Source organism: Neofelis nebulosa, chromosome 4 (genome assembly GCF_028018385.1).
Source record: "Neofelis nebulosa isolate mNeoNeb1 chromosome 4, mNeoNeb1.pri, whole genome shotgun sequence".
Classification (NCBI taxonomy): Eukaryota; Metazoa; Chordata; class Mammalia; order Carnivora; family Felidae; genus Neofelis; species Neofelis nebulosa.
The window spans coordinates 154,852,384-154,867,320 of NC_080785.1; the positions used below are offsets into that span (position 1 = coordinate 154,852,384).

At 47.9% G+C, this 14,937-nt stretch overlaps 1 protein-coding gene across 15 annotated transcripts in view; it reads right to left on the reverse strand.

Annotated features, from left to right (window-relative positions):
- The window catches only part of LARS2 (leucyl-tRNA synthetase 2, mitochondrial), a 189,493-nt gene that overhangs the window by 138,178 nt on the left and 36,378 nt on the right, over positions 1-14,937 (reverse strand). For all 15 annotated transcript variants that reach the window (XR_009260975.1, XR_009260976.1, XM_058727230.1 and 12 more), the window contains 2 exons: positions 2,650-2,741; positions 136-196 (listed from right to left, as the gene is read on the reverse strand). Coding sequence is in view for 13 of the 15 variants with exons in the window: in XM_058727230.1 (XP_058583213.1) it covers positions 136-196; positions 2,650-2,741 (153 nt within the window). In the remaining 2 variants the exon portion in view is untranslated. The remainder of the gene's footprint in view (positions 1-135; positions 197-2,649; positions 2,742-14,937) is intronic.

A 14,937-nucleotide genomic window follows, 5' to 3' on the forward strand; every position in this document is an offset into this window, starting at 1 on the left:
GGGTGCTAATCTTCCCTCCCTCCCTTGCCCTCTCCCAACCCAAAGAGGAGGAACATGAAGTAAGTGTGCATCGTCCCCTGTGCAACCGCGACCTCCGTTAAAACACAAACCTTCCAGGAGAAAGGGTGGACTTACCCTATCCCAGCTGAAGCACAGGCCCAGCCGGTCAAGCTGCTTCCTCATGTGTTTAATATTACTGTGAAACAAAGGGAAGAGGGTTAGGTTTTCAGAAGGGGGAAAGCCACAAACAAACTGCACTTTGGGAATGTGAAAGGAAGCAGCAGAAGTCTAGGTTATTCGAAAGGTTTCCAGGGGGCACCTGGGTGGCTCAGTCGGTCAAGCATCTGACTTCGACTCAGGTCACGATTTCACGGTCTGTGAGTTCGAGCCCCGCGTCGGCCTCTCTGCTCTCAGCACAGAGCTCGCTTTGGATCCTCTGTCCCCCTCTCTCTTTGCATCCCCCCCAAATAAATAAACATTAGAAAAAATCTTTAAATTAGTTTTAAATCGACTGAAGAGAAAACCCCCTAATGTACAAATTGTGGGAATCCAAAAGAAACCTGGTTTAGTGCTTATCAGTCGAAAGCTAAAATCAAAAACTGTCCAATAATTGGGATAGAAGGAAAGAAGTGAACTAATCAACTTGCATATAATAGGAAATGAGGTAATGTGTCTTTCTTTTCTCTAGGTGATCTCTGCTTAGCCAGCAATAGCTTATTTTATCTTGTTCTAGACATTTTGCAGGAAAGTGCTTGCTACGGACAACGTTGGTGTCCCCCCGAAGTTCATAGGTTGAAACCTAACCTCCAAGGTGATGGTATTTAGAGGTGAGGCCTTTGGCCGGTGATTGGGTCTTGTGGGCAGAGCCCCCCTGAATGGGCTCAGTGCCTTACGAAAGGGACCCCAGAGAGCTTCTTTGCCCCTTCTGTCATGTGGGGACACAGAGAGAAGATAGCCATCTATGAACCAGGAGGGGGGTCCTCACCAGACACCAAATCTGCGGGCACCTTGGTCTTGGACTTCCCAGCCTCCACAACTACAAGAAATAAACGTCTGCTGTGTATAAGCCACCCAGACCATGGTATTTTTGTTAAAGCAGCCGACTGACTAAGAGAGCGCTTAATCTTCACCCGTTCCGATGAGGTAGGGGCTATGGCTATTGCTCTTTTACAGAGAGATAAACTGAGGCACAAAGACACTAAGTAATTTCCTCAAGATGATTAGCTAACAAGAAGGAAAGATAGGATTTGCACTGAGGTGGCCTGATTCAGGGCCCATCTTCTTTTCTTTGTTTCAAGTTTATTTATTGAGAGAGAGAAGGAGAGGGGGGGAGAGAGAGAGAGAGAGAGAGGGAGAGAATATGCATGGGGGAGGGACAGAGAGAGAGGAAGAGAGGATCCCAAGCAGGCTCTGTGCTGTCAGCACACAGCCCAACGTGGGGCTTAATCCCACGAACTGAGAGATCATGACCTGAGCCAATATCAAGAGTCGGATGCTTAACCAACTGAGCCACCCAGGCACCCCCACCTTCTTAACTGCTATTTTCTAGTGGAGGGGTTGGTAAACTTCTTCTGTAAAGGGACGGATGGGAAATGTTTTCAGCTTTGTGAGCCATATGGTCTGTCACAACTACTCAGCTCTGCCCCTGTATCATGAAAGCAGCCACGGGCAATATGTAAGCAAATGGGTATGGCTGTGTTCCAATAAAGCTTTATTTATAAAATCAGGCAGGGCCAAATGTGGCCCATGGATCATAACTTAACGATCATTGGTCTAGTTTACGTCAATTTGGTGCCATATTTGATCCACTTTATTTGATTACCTTTTCTTCCTTCTTTCATTATTCCCATTTAATCTGGAATTAACCATAACGGAAAAAGTGGGAACTGGGGGTTAGGAGAAAAAAGAGGGAAAAAAAGGTATAGTGGATGCTCTTACAATGTAGCGTTGGGCAAGATAAAGTGAAGGGAGGTGAAAGACAGTGGACACAGGCCCTGGAACTGCCCTTCTACATCTCTAGAGGCATGGGGTATGGAAGGGCCGCCGATCTTTGTGAAAGAGGCTGATGGAGTGAGCCCAGAACATTCCACTGGGTTCTGGTACGAGGGATGGGCACTGCTGGTACGCATATATGTGGAAGCCTGAGGCACAGGTGGAATTGGGAGTGTGTCCCCCCCCTTGGAGAAAGCCATACCCAAAATATATTGGCCATATATTTCTACATTGAATGCCTAAGTTCCTCTTGCTCTAGCACGCGAAGGCAAAAATTAACAGAATTTTCAGAGAAAATTACAGTGTGGGACTCAGACACAGCTCACACTATGGTCAAGAAGATGAGAAGCATTGTAGACATTGAACAAACGCAACCCTCTCCTTCTTTTGCCTCCCAAATGCAAATCCTCAGGGGAAGAATAACTTTGCAAACAACAAAGCATCAGACGGAACACATCAATGAATACCCAAAACCTTCTTTGTCATTTCCTAGCAAAGAATACAGCAGGCTAAAAGCCAAACGCCAATATACACGACGCTGTTTATCGCCTAGCAGACTGCAATGTTTTGTTTGCTTGGCTCTCTGTTTCTCATACCCAGATTAGTACACATGTTTAAGGTTTCTGTGCGTGTTTGAATACGCCTATAAATACATACCTTTGCGTCCAACTTTCTGGATGTAGATTCCGCTCGATTGCTGCATTTTCAGCAGGCAGTCCAAACGCATCCCATCCCATGGGGTTGATGACCTAGCACCCAGAAGAGAAACATCGGTCATGGCAGATTGCTAAAACCTCTATCAAAAAATAAATAAATAAATAAATAACAATAAATAAATAAATTAATTAATTAATAAATAAATAAAACCTCTATCAGCATTGTCTTCTGGGCAATAAATAGGCGTTCTCTCCTACTAACATATCCCTTTCTGGATGATTCCAAACGATGCTTTTGAAAGCCAGTTGGCTACTATGACGTATGCAGAGAAGAGAATTTAGAAGGTTATATACTGTGGTGCCAACAGCAATTTTCTCTGAGTGGACTATTTTTCGTGACTACGCTTTCCTTCCTTCTTCTTCTGGTCTGTATTGTCTCTAATGAAACCAAGCTGCTTTCCTGAAATTAGAGTTTCTTGTGATTTCAAAAGTATGTACATACAAAAATGTACAGGCCTTTAAAATGCTCACCTCATATTAGTATCTTCCACTTAAGGAGCCGTGCTGTCCGATATGGTAGCTACTAGCCATGTGCCGTTGTATAAATTTAAATTTAAATTAATTAAAATGAAAAATTCAGTTCCTCAGTCGCACTAGCCACCTCTCAAGGCTGCAGCAGCCACTTTGAATCACTTCCTGTGAGATGTTCCCATTCTCTGAAGAACAGGGAGGCCTAAAATCTTAGAGCTCAAAAAGGTTTCTGAGATAGGTCCTCCACCGCCGCCCCCCTTTAATTTGACAGTTTAAGTAACTGTGGCCCAGCGAGAGTGAGCAGCCTCCCTAGATCACACCAGGAGTGATTGACTACCTTAGGCCAGGATGGGCCAGTAAAGCATCCATTTCGGCAAATGGACAACCCGTTACGTAGCTCAGCTCGCAGCTTCCACACCAAGTTCCATCAACCTGACTTACGTGCTGTGAACAGGAACCATGGCTTGACACACGTACTGTGGTACCAAGGGACAGTCTCGCTTGTGGTCATACAGATGACCTGAGCTTTTGTTCACACACATTTCCTCGGGACAGTGACCAATACTCGGAGGCATTTACTGCCACTACCTCATCACGCGTGAGCATCAAAACAGGACATTTTCCACGAGAGAAATAGGTCTGGTTTTCTTTTATTAAAAAAAAGTATCCCTGGGGCGCCTGGGTGGCTCAGTCGGTTAAGCGGCCGACTTCGGCCCAGGTCATGATCTCGCGATCCGTGAGTTCGAGCCCCGCGTCGGGCTCTGTGCTGACAGCTCGGAGCCTGGAGCCTGTTTCAGATTCTGTGTCTCCCTCTCTCTGACCCTCCCCCGTTCATGCTTTGTCTCCCTCTGTCTCAAAAATAAATAAATGCTAAAAAAAATTAAAAAAAAAAAAAAAAGTATCCCTCTGATATTTGGAGTAATGCATTTTCACCATAAATAACCGGGTACGCAGAGAAAAATATTCAGGAGAAAACAAAACTCACTTGTAACTCTACCATACAGCCATACATAACCAGTTAAATTTGGCAAATTTATATCCAATTTTTAGAGATCGGGATCATATTATTTACGTATGGGTTTTTTGTTTGTTTGTTTGTTTGTTTGTTTTAGCTCTTATTTCTTTCCCACCATGCACCTGGAGCTTTCTTCCATCTTTCTGTCTGGCACGAGAACTCTCTGAAGTGCACGTGAGTATCGCCCATGACCATCTCTGCCTTGGGTCCTTAGGCACCCATGACTTGAAGTGTCCCTAACTGGACTCGTCTCCCCTCCCAGCCGCCAGATCTGTTCTCCCCCTAGCCCCACTTAACAGGAAGCAGGAAGAAAACAGGCATGCCCCTTCCAGGGAGTAGAGCCACTTGTCTTAGAGTCCCCATTCTGCTGGGCACATTACTTTTTAAATGGATTTTAGGAGTCTGCTGGAATCATTCCATCTAAAGACAAAGACCATGCACCTAACCCAAATCAGAGCCGCTCAAACCCCTCTGGCTAGTGAGTGGGAAATGCCTGGAGAGGCTCGCTCTTCAGGAGACTGTGTGGCCGGCGGGGGACAGCCCCAAACCCAAGCCTGCCGTTCACTGGCAGTGGGACCCGAGGCACCTTACTTACTCCACTCGTGACTGAGAGCAGCCACCTCGCATCGTGGACGTGCCGTGCCGTTTCGGCGGCACACCCAGCACGGTGCCCAGTACGGGCACCCCATACGTGGCAGCGCTGGCCATCGGCCACCTGCCACCTGGTCTTCAGCACCCACAACACTGCCCACCACTGGCGCCCCCGTCAAGACCTCAGCCGGTCTCTTTGGCCACATTTATCTGGATGGCTATGATAGCAGGCGGGAGACGCCTTGACCTCACCCACGTCCTCAGCCCTGTGCCTTCCTGAGCGTGGGCTGCTTGTGACAACCGTCTGCAGCACGCTGGTGTCGGGCACTAGACGTTCTTAACCGAACCGAACAGACCGTGAGGTTCAGAGGGCCAGTCATCTATTTGGCCTGCTTTTCCATAAAAGGAAAAGTCATTCCTGCAAAATCAATGGCTCGTATCAGGTGCTTCGCTTGAAAGTAGCCCAATCGTTCCTGCCACGCGGGCCGAAGCCAGGGGAGTCGCCGGGTAGCCCACGAGGAGGCAGCCACCCGGGCCCTGCCTCTGGCTGCGCCCCGCAGGGTCACATCGCCTCGTGGACCTGGCCACCCTGGGGGTGGTGGTGAGTCTGACCCACTCGCGTGTGCTTTCTGGAAGAGATTCAGGCTCGGGGAACACGTAGCCCTGCGGGCACCTCAGCTTGCTATCGCTCTGGGAGAGGCTGGTCTTGCGGCATCCCGCTGGGAAGCCCTGGATTTCTGGCCTGAGGTGACGTGACTCCCAGGCGACCCCACCGCCACCTTCGGTGCCTCGGTCCACACCCCTCCTGAGCTCAGTCTGAACCGGGTCCTTTCTTCCTCCTTAACGGGATGTTTTCCAAGGTACAACCGTAATACGAGCTTGTTTTGACAAATGAAACAATCGGGGCGCCCGAGGGGCTCAGTCGGTTAAGCGTCCGACTTCAGCTTGGGTCATGATCTCACGGCTTGTGAGTTCGAGCCCCGCATCAGGCTCTGTGCTGACAGCTCGGAGCCTGGAGCCTGGAGCCTGCTTTGGATTCTGTCTCCTTCTCTCTCCGCCCCTCCCCACTTGTTCTCTCTCCGTGTCTCAAAAATAAATAAATGAAAAAAAAAAAAATTTTTTTTTTAACAAATGCAACGATACAACACGTGATACATCAAAAGCAAAGCTGACCCTCTCCCTGTGGCCCCGACCCCCATTCTCAACTCTTTGACTTACCTGAGAACACCACCAGCCTCTGAATCTTTCCACGTAGTTCTCACTCAAGCATAGATATACAAATATGTGTACACGTATATGGGAGCCAGATGGGTTATGTTTTTCGGAAATAGAACCTGATATACGCTATTTTATGACCTGCGTTTTTTTTCGTTTAACATATCATGTACAAAATATGCATGTGTGTGTGTGTGTGCGTGTAAGCACATGTGTATGGCTTTTGAAAACATCCTGACATTCCCCCAGGAGTATCTGTTCTTTGAAGTTTTAGGAGGCCGGCCAGACACAACCCAATCTCGTTGATCTTCCAGACCCGAGGTCTCCCTTCCTCTTGCTAAATGTGGCAGACCCAAAATGCCTCATCCTCCCCAACAGTGGCCTCCCCTTCTGGAAACTGCTCCTCCTCTAACTTCACACAGTCCTGCTGGGGGCTGCCAGTCGCAAAATCTGTCCCTCCGGTTACCCGTGTCTGAACCCTTCTATGGGCTTGTCTGTGGTCTGTAGGGCGTGGGGGCAACAAAGACGGGGAGGGCAACAGCACACTCTTGGCTCCTTTCTCCTTGGCCAGGAGGAACAAGGATACGAGCCCAGGGCTCCTCGTGAGCCCACTTTCCGCCTGGAGGAGATGTCTGAAAAAGCACAGCTGGCATGCACACTGAGACTGGGGACACAGGCAGCCTTCAAGGACCTGGTCCCCATCCCCATGGGCCTCTTCCTGCAACATTTCCCTTTGATTCTGTGAGACACATCAGGATCTGTAAAAACACACCCACCCCCTCCCACTCCCCGTTTTTGGCTAAGCCGGTCTGACCTGGGTTGCAGTCCATGGTGGCCAAGAATCCTAAGTAAAACAAACACTCGCGAGGATATAGCTTTCTCTTTAGCATTGCTTAATCCATAGATGAAAAACATTCCCTTGTAACAACTGTTAAGCATCACAGCCTTTCCTCTCTTTAAAAAGAAAGAAGAGAGAGACAGAGAGAGGGAGGGAGAGAGGGGAAGGAAGGAAGAAAGGAAGGAAGGAAGGGAGGAAGGAAGGAAGGAAAGGAGGAAAAGGAAGGAAGGAAGGAAGGGAGGAAAAGGAAGGAAGGGAGGAAGGGAGGAAAGGAGGGAGGGAGGGAGGAAGGGAGGAAGGAAGGAGGGAGGGAGGGAGGGAGGGAGGGAGGGAGGGAGGGAGGGAGGAAGGAAGGAAGGAAGGAAAGAAGAAAGGAAGGAAGGAAGGAGGGAGGAAGGGAGGAAAGGAGGGAGGGAGGGAGGAAGGGAGGAAGGAGGGAGGGAGGGAGGAAGGGAGGAAGAAGTCCCATTTTGGGGCTTTATGCTGGATTACTAGAAAGTTCTGCAATGCTTCCACAGACGACACAGGAGTGCACCTTCCAGCTGTGCTTCAATTCTCCCGAGGCTGCTTCACTGGCAGAAAAATGGAACTGTTGTGTAACTGTTCCACGAGAAAGGGGAAAACTTAATTACCACTTGGTTTCTTTGTTGGAACTGCCAAAATGGAACTGGTTCAATGCTCCTGCCTATTAACATTCTGTTAGATGCTGTCCGTATTTTTAAATAAAGTCAATACAGAGACAGTCACAAAAACCAGTCTGGATTTACGTAATATTTTTCTATTTTTGTTTTCAGATGAAATTAGCATGAAAAGAGTCTTAGCCCACATGTTACCCAAGCTGTCTATGAAAATAAAGTTAGAAAATCTTAAAGCTTCTTAATATTTCATTCTTACCAAAGCCTGACAAAAAGCAAACGCCTGCCCTAAAATACAGCCCGCGGGAGGGCCTTTCCGCATCTTGAAGTCAGAACAGTTGTTTCCGCCATGGGCCAATCACTGGAATAAAGGTCCCGTGAGCCAACTCTCTATGGAAGAGGAAAGGGTCCCATCGCTCCGGTACCCGGGTTTCCAGAGACCCAGGGGCCAAGTGCAGAGCTCACTCTTGTGCTAGAGAGGATTCACTACCGTCAAAAGGGAACCGAGGGGGAGACCTCAAACAAGATCATGAAATAACAGAGCCTGTCCCCTCCTTCCAGGCAGCAGATTCTATGTGCTGGTCAAATTGTCACAGCCCATCTATGTAAAAGACACGTGTCAGGTGATTTCTATGCCAGCCTCGTTCACCTCTTGGTCTCTTGGCCACCACATCAAATACCTCCATTCCAGGTACGGGATGCCCGCTTTCTCACCTGTGGTTTCCTATGGCCGAGACTATCTACAACGTTCACCGGGAGAACTCTAAACTCTCCTTTTTGGTTCTGAAATTCCTATTCCTTTCTATCACCGTAACTTGGTTTATTTATTTTTTTAAAAATTTTTGTAAATGTTTATTTATTTTTGAGATAGAGTGCGAGCAGAAAGGGCAGAGAGAGAGAGGGAGAGAGAGAATTCCAATGAGAGCTGTCAGCACAGAGCCCAATGCAGGGCTCCAACTCAAACCGTGAGATCATGACCCAAGCCAAAATCAAGAGCCGGATGCTTCACTGACTGAGCAACACAGGCGCCCCATAACTTGGTTTAATCCTCCCACAGTTCCAATAAGTAACTATACCTACAGCTCACACATGCCAACTAGGCAATTTGGCCTAAAAAACAAAGCCAACATCTGGATTTATATGTTAGGGTCACCTGGGCTCTCTCAGTTCCCTGGGAGTTAATTCTTCTTGGATAGGAGTGCTTTCTTTTCTTTTTTCTTGATTTTATTTCTAATGTTTATTTATTTTTGAGACAGAGTGTGAGCCGGGGAGGGTCAGAGAGAGAGACAGAGAGACACAGAATCCGAAGCAGGCTCCAGGCTCTGAGCTGTCAGCACAGAACCCGACACGGGGCTCAAACCCACAAGCCAAGAGATCATGACGTGAGCCGAAGTCAGATGCTTAACCGACTGAGCCTCCCAGGTGCTCCTGGACGGAGTGCTTTCTGCAAAAAAAAGAATAGAGACAAAGCCCTAGCAGCTCTAACTTGGAAATCTAGAAAATAAATTTCCAGTGTGTGAAAAAAAACATCATTTCCTGCCGTTCTTCTAACAAACACTCTAAACTCTTCTCACTTTTAATTGACGCCAAGAGACACAGCACAACATCCCCAAAACTTGGAAGGGCAGGACACCATCACCACCTCCAGACCAAGGGAACAAAGGTGGAAAGGGGAGGTGACAGCCGAAAGGCTGAGATCAGGTATAGAAACCGAAACAGGTGGGTCTGCCCAGATAGAACCAGATTGGTGAAGAAGACACTAGAAATTCTCCGGCTTCTCCTTTCCTCCTGCGTGCCAGTCTTGCCAGTTTCTTTTCGTCCCCAACCAGCTGGAGGCCAGCTGACACCAGGGCTTGGGGAACGTGGCCTGCAGGGGTCATCCTGCTACGAAAAGCAAAGCGGGGGCTGGAGCTGACAGCGAACTGGCCACGGGCCGCCCAGGAACTCCAGCAAGGCCACAAACCTACCATGACTTGGGATATCAAAGGGGAGTCAGGGACAGCTACTGAAGAGGAGAAAACACAGGGGTCAGAGACCTGGCAACTCAGACCAGAGCTGGCCAGAAGGCAGGGCCTGGGAGCCGGGGCTAGGCCAGCCTCTGGTGTGGACAGGGCCACATGCCCATGGCTCACCGTGACAGGGCCTTCCGCCTCCCTCTGAACGGAGCCGTGGGCGTCTCAGGGTTGGCAGGCCGGATGGATGGCAAGCGGACTGGCAGAAAGGCATACAGGGGAGGGCACAGTTACATGCAACAACATAAGGCTCTCAAGGGACTTAGCCTGGAACGTGCCAGAGATCACGGCCCAGAAGGGCCTGGTCAGGAGCGGGTGGTCAAAGGGGCCCACAACCTCATCTATGCTAGATTTCTTCTCTTTTTAATGTTTATTTATTTTTGAGAGAGAGAGACACAGAGATAGAGACAGAGTATGAGTGGGGGAGGGACAGAGAGAGAGAGGGAGACACAGAATCCAAAGCAGGCTCTGGGCTCTAAGCTGCCAGCACAGAGCCCAACATGGGACTCAAACCCACGAGCTGTGAGATCACGACCTGAGCTGAAGTCGGACACTCAACCGACTGAGCCACCCAGGCGTCCCTGTATTTCTTCTTTTTCAAGGGGGTGGAAATATGGAATTGTATGTACAAGTTAAAAATACGTTTTTTAAGAAGGAAAAAAAAAAAAAAAGAACAGGCAAAGGAACGGTTCTTCCTCTGACACAGGAAGTAAGATCCAACCGAGGTAAGGAAACTTTTTAAGGTGGAACAGAAGGAAGCTGGGGCAGCTGGCCGCCTGCCTTCCGGACAGCAAGAGAATTAGCACAGTTGTTACTACAAAAGGGCCGGCCAATCCCCTCGGAAGGACCAGCTTTCTGGCCTTCTCATCATGAAACAAAACTTCATATTTGAAACCAACTGAGCTTCTAACTGAGAGCAGCCATGGTTACCGCTGCTCAAAAAATTGCTATTTTCAGAGTGTCACAGTTTCCCTGGACTAGATTCAACACTTTATTTCCAAGAAATGAAGACACATACCATTTAATGTTGTTCAGCAGGTGTTAATAACCCCCCATTTTTACACACCTGTGGAGCAAAACCAAGTGAATGCTCCAGAGTAAAAAAAAATCCAAACGACGGTACCGGTACTGAGGCCCAGGGCAGACCTGCCCCGGGAAGGCGGATGAATCAGCCACTTTCTAATCAAGATACTGGACCAGCGATCATTCTTCCCTTCATTACACGGGAGAGGATGAGCCCTGGAAATCCGCTCTCTACTTCTTTAGAAGCTACAGAGATTCGAAAATTTGAAAACGGAAGGCCACGCGATGCCCCTCGGGGCGCTTCGTGAACACCCGCGGCCCGGCCGGCAGACGGAAAACCAATGACACACGTGTAATTGTGCCCTTGCTCACAACTCCCCTCGCCTCCTCGCATTTGCGGGTCATCACATTAGGATCAGGCAGCTGTCAGGCCCAGAGCCTCCATTTTCCTCCTCCTCCTCTACAGCAAACAGCAAAGAGGCCCAAGCAGGAAACCCGACGCGGGCAGCACCCGGAGGCCTCTGGCCTGAGACACAGGAGTCCAAGCCCAGGCCTGTGGGGGAGACCGGGCATCCTGATGCCTTCATCACTCTGCCTCTGTCCCAGAGGGTGCCAGGAGACCAGCCGGGGTGGGAGCTGGGTCGTTTTCTTTCCCAATCCTCTGTGCATACAACATATGAAAACACGACAAAATCACCGTCTGTGCTAAGCTTTAAATGTGTCATCAGACGTTATATGAGTTTAAGAAGAAGCCAATTGGCAGTGCAGTCTTTTCTGATTTTTGAAAGACAAGAACTGATGATCTCTGGCTTCAAGAAGCCCCTGCTAAAACATCCAAACGTCAGGACTAACTTCTTCTCGCTACCATTAATTGGGTTACACGAGGAAACTGCGTGACCGTTTTTCTCACGATCACCTCACGGGAACCCTGCCACAAATCTGTGAGGTGGGACGGGCAGGTGTCATCACCGCATTGACTAAAGCCCTCATTCCAGATCGATTCCTCACCTCCAAACCACCTGTCTCTCCATTTACAAAGTCCGCGTCTAACCTGGGTGTGTCCGTGCCTGGTTAGCTCTTTGTGGCGTCAGCTTTCCCCAAGAGAAAGGTGATGGCCATGGCTTTTAGGCCCGTCTCCATGAATGAGGGAGAGCATGGGGGTCACACCGACCCACCTGTCTCACCTCCTGTCTCATTTCTTCCCTTTATGCACGACTTACTTGCTACTATTGAGGAAACCAAAGAAAAAGCTATTTTGAACTTTCCAAATCATCATTCTCACCCATTCTCACCCCCAAATTACAACTTGTGGTCTGGCCAGGCTCACAAAATCAAGGACAAACCACAGACTGGGAGAAGACATCTGCACTGCGTTTAACCAGCAAAGAATCAATAATGCAGACTGTATAAAGCATTCTACAGAGGAACAGGAAAAAGACCAACAACCCAAGAGGAACTTGGCAAATAATGCGAGCAAGCCACTCGGAGAAGAAGAAAATTAAATACAACAAACATATGAAAATATCCCCGCCTCACTAGGACAGTACTCTGGAAAATGTAAATTAAAAACAAAATTAGATGCCGTTTCCCATATGACAAATTAGCACAGGCTAAAACGGCATTCATTGCTGGCCTCAACAGTTGGGAAAGTGATGTAGAAAGATGGAGTGAGGCGGGGCGCCTGGCGGACTCAGTTGGTTAAACTTCCAACTTCCGCGCAGGTCATGATCTCGTGGTTCATGAGTTCAAGCCCCGCGTCGAACTATTAAACAGTATTAAACAGTAAGAAAGTAAGAAAGAAAGAATACCAATAATACACAACGCTTTCAGAAAACAGGAAGAAGGGAACATCCAGTTTGTTTTACGAGCCAGCATAAGCCCGATAGCAAAACCAGATGAAGACATTAGAGAAGAAAATTACAGAGGCGTCTGGGTGGTTCAGTTGGTTGACAGCCAGACTTCAGTTCAGGTCATGATCTCACGGTCCTTGGGTTTGAGCCGTGCGTCGGGCTCTGTGCTGATAGCTCAGAGCCTAGAGCCTGCTTCGGATTCTGGGTCCCCCCCTACCTTTCTCTCTCTGCCCCTCCCCCACGTGTGTGGCGCTCACACTCTCTCACTCTCTCTCTCTCTCTCTCTCTCTCTCTCTCGAAAATAAATAAACATTAAAAAAATTTTAAGAAGAAGAAAATTACAGAGCAGAACTCTCAGGAACATAGGGAGATTAACCAATTATATACAGCAATACATGCATTAAAAAAATAATAACATTATGACCAAACGAACACGGGAACACAAGGAACACAAGGTTGGTCTAAGATTTAAAAGAAATCAATCGACCTATCACATTAACAGAATAAAAGAGAAAAACTATATTCCATCTCAATATACGCAGAAAAGGCATTTCACAAAAACCAACACCCAGTTACGATAAAAATTCTCAGCACACTAGGAGTAAAGGGGAACTTTCTCGACCTGATAACGAGTATGCAAAAGACGAGTGGAGCAGGAAAATTTGTGGAATGCACAGGGAGGGGGAGGCCAAAATGCAGGAGGAGAGTCTGGAATGTGGGGTCTTGCGCTGGGAGTAGAGTGTGTTACAGAAGGGGAGATGCTCTACTGCATTGCATGTGGCTGAGGCGGAGAAAGTTGAGGACAGAGGCATTTCTGTGGAGGTCACTGGTGGCCTTGTAGACAGCAGAACTGCTGCACGGGTCCCTCCGCCTTTTACTTGCCACATTGTTCTTGGTGTGCCTTAGAATTATTTCACATACTTCCACTCAAGAACAAAGCAAAATAATCAACATGTTAACAAGTTCCAGAAAAAGGCAGAGCTTACTGGGCTTTCCTTAGGCCCACTGACTGATGCTGAACCTAAGACTCTGATAGGTCTATTTAATACGATAGAAATCCCAGGGTTTAGAATAAAGCTGGCAGGGCGCCTGGGCGGCTCAGTCAGTTAAGCATCTGACTTCGGCTCACGTCATGATCTCACGGTTCATGGGTTCGAGCCCCGCGTCGGGCTCTGTGCTGACAGCTCGGAGCCTGCTTCAGGTTCTGTGTCTCCCTCTCTCCCTGCCCCTCCCCTGCTCATGCTCTGTGTGTGTCTCTCTCTTTCTCAAAAATAAATAAACATTTAAAAAAAGAATTAAAAAAAAAAGAATAAAGCTGGCACTCAATGACTATATACTGAATAAATGAATGAATACATATGTCAGACCCTGTTGTTATTCCAGATTAGATAGTCCTTCCCTCTCTAGAGTGAGGACCATTGAACTTGACCTGAATCCTCCCCTGCTCCATCTCTGGAACTAGTCCTGACACTGGGAATGGGTTTTAAAACAACAGGAAGCTCAACAGGTTTTCATGTTGTTGACAGTTACAGCGAGATTTGTTTCTCTTTTGCCATATCACTTAAAAACCGGCTGGACACATTTTCACCAAGTTTGGAGTGCTAGACAGGATGATCTGACTTAAATATGGCTTATGAAAATTAACAAGGAGTTAATTTCAGCAGAACCTGGACGATGCCCCAAAAAGCTCATCATCTCAAACAGAACAACTGAAAGTCAGAAACAAAGCGAGCCCTAGATGCACTGTAAACCAAATAGCAAAGGGTGGTTTTAGGGGCGACCTGGGTGGTTCTGTCGGCTAAGTGTCCACTTTGGGTCGGGTCTTGATCTCACAGTTCATGAGATCGAGCCCTGTGTCGGGCTCTCTGCTGTCAGTGCAGAGCCTGCTTGGGATCCTCTGTCCCCACTTTCTCTCTCTCTCTCTCTCTCTCTCTCTCTCTCTCTCACAAGTAAAAATAAACATAAAAAGAAAAGACTTTAAGTTTAAAATAAAAAAGTGGTATGAGGCAGCCTTCAAATCATAGGATGGGTAAGAAGATGTAACTGGGTGCAGTGTGCTCCAGGCCAAAGAGAGTAGGGTTCACTTATTAAATGGCAGTGACTGGGGCGCCTGGGTGGCTCAGTAGGTTAAGCGGCCAACTTCGACTCAGGTCATGATCTCACGGTCCGTGAGTTCAAGCCCCACGTCGGGCTCTGTGCTGACAGCTCAGAGCCTGGAGCCCGTTTCAGATTCTGTGTCTCCCTCTCTCTGACCCTCCCCTGTTCATGCTCTGTCTCTCTCTGTCTCAAAAATAAATAAACGTTAAAAAAAAAAAAAAAAGATTAAAAAAAATAAATAAATAAAAATAAATGGCAGTGACTGACCTCCCAGAGTAAATCAAATCAATGTAAATAATAACCACATGGGACGCCTGGGTGGCTCAGTCAGTTAAGCGTCTGACTTTGGCTCAGGTCATGATGTCACATCTCAGCTGACAGCTCACAGCCTGGAGCCTCCTTCCAATTCTGTGTCTCCCTCTCTCTCTGCCCCTCCCCCGCTCACATTCTGTCTCACTCTCAAAAATAAACAAAAACAAAAT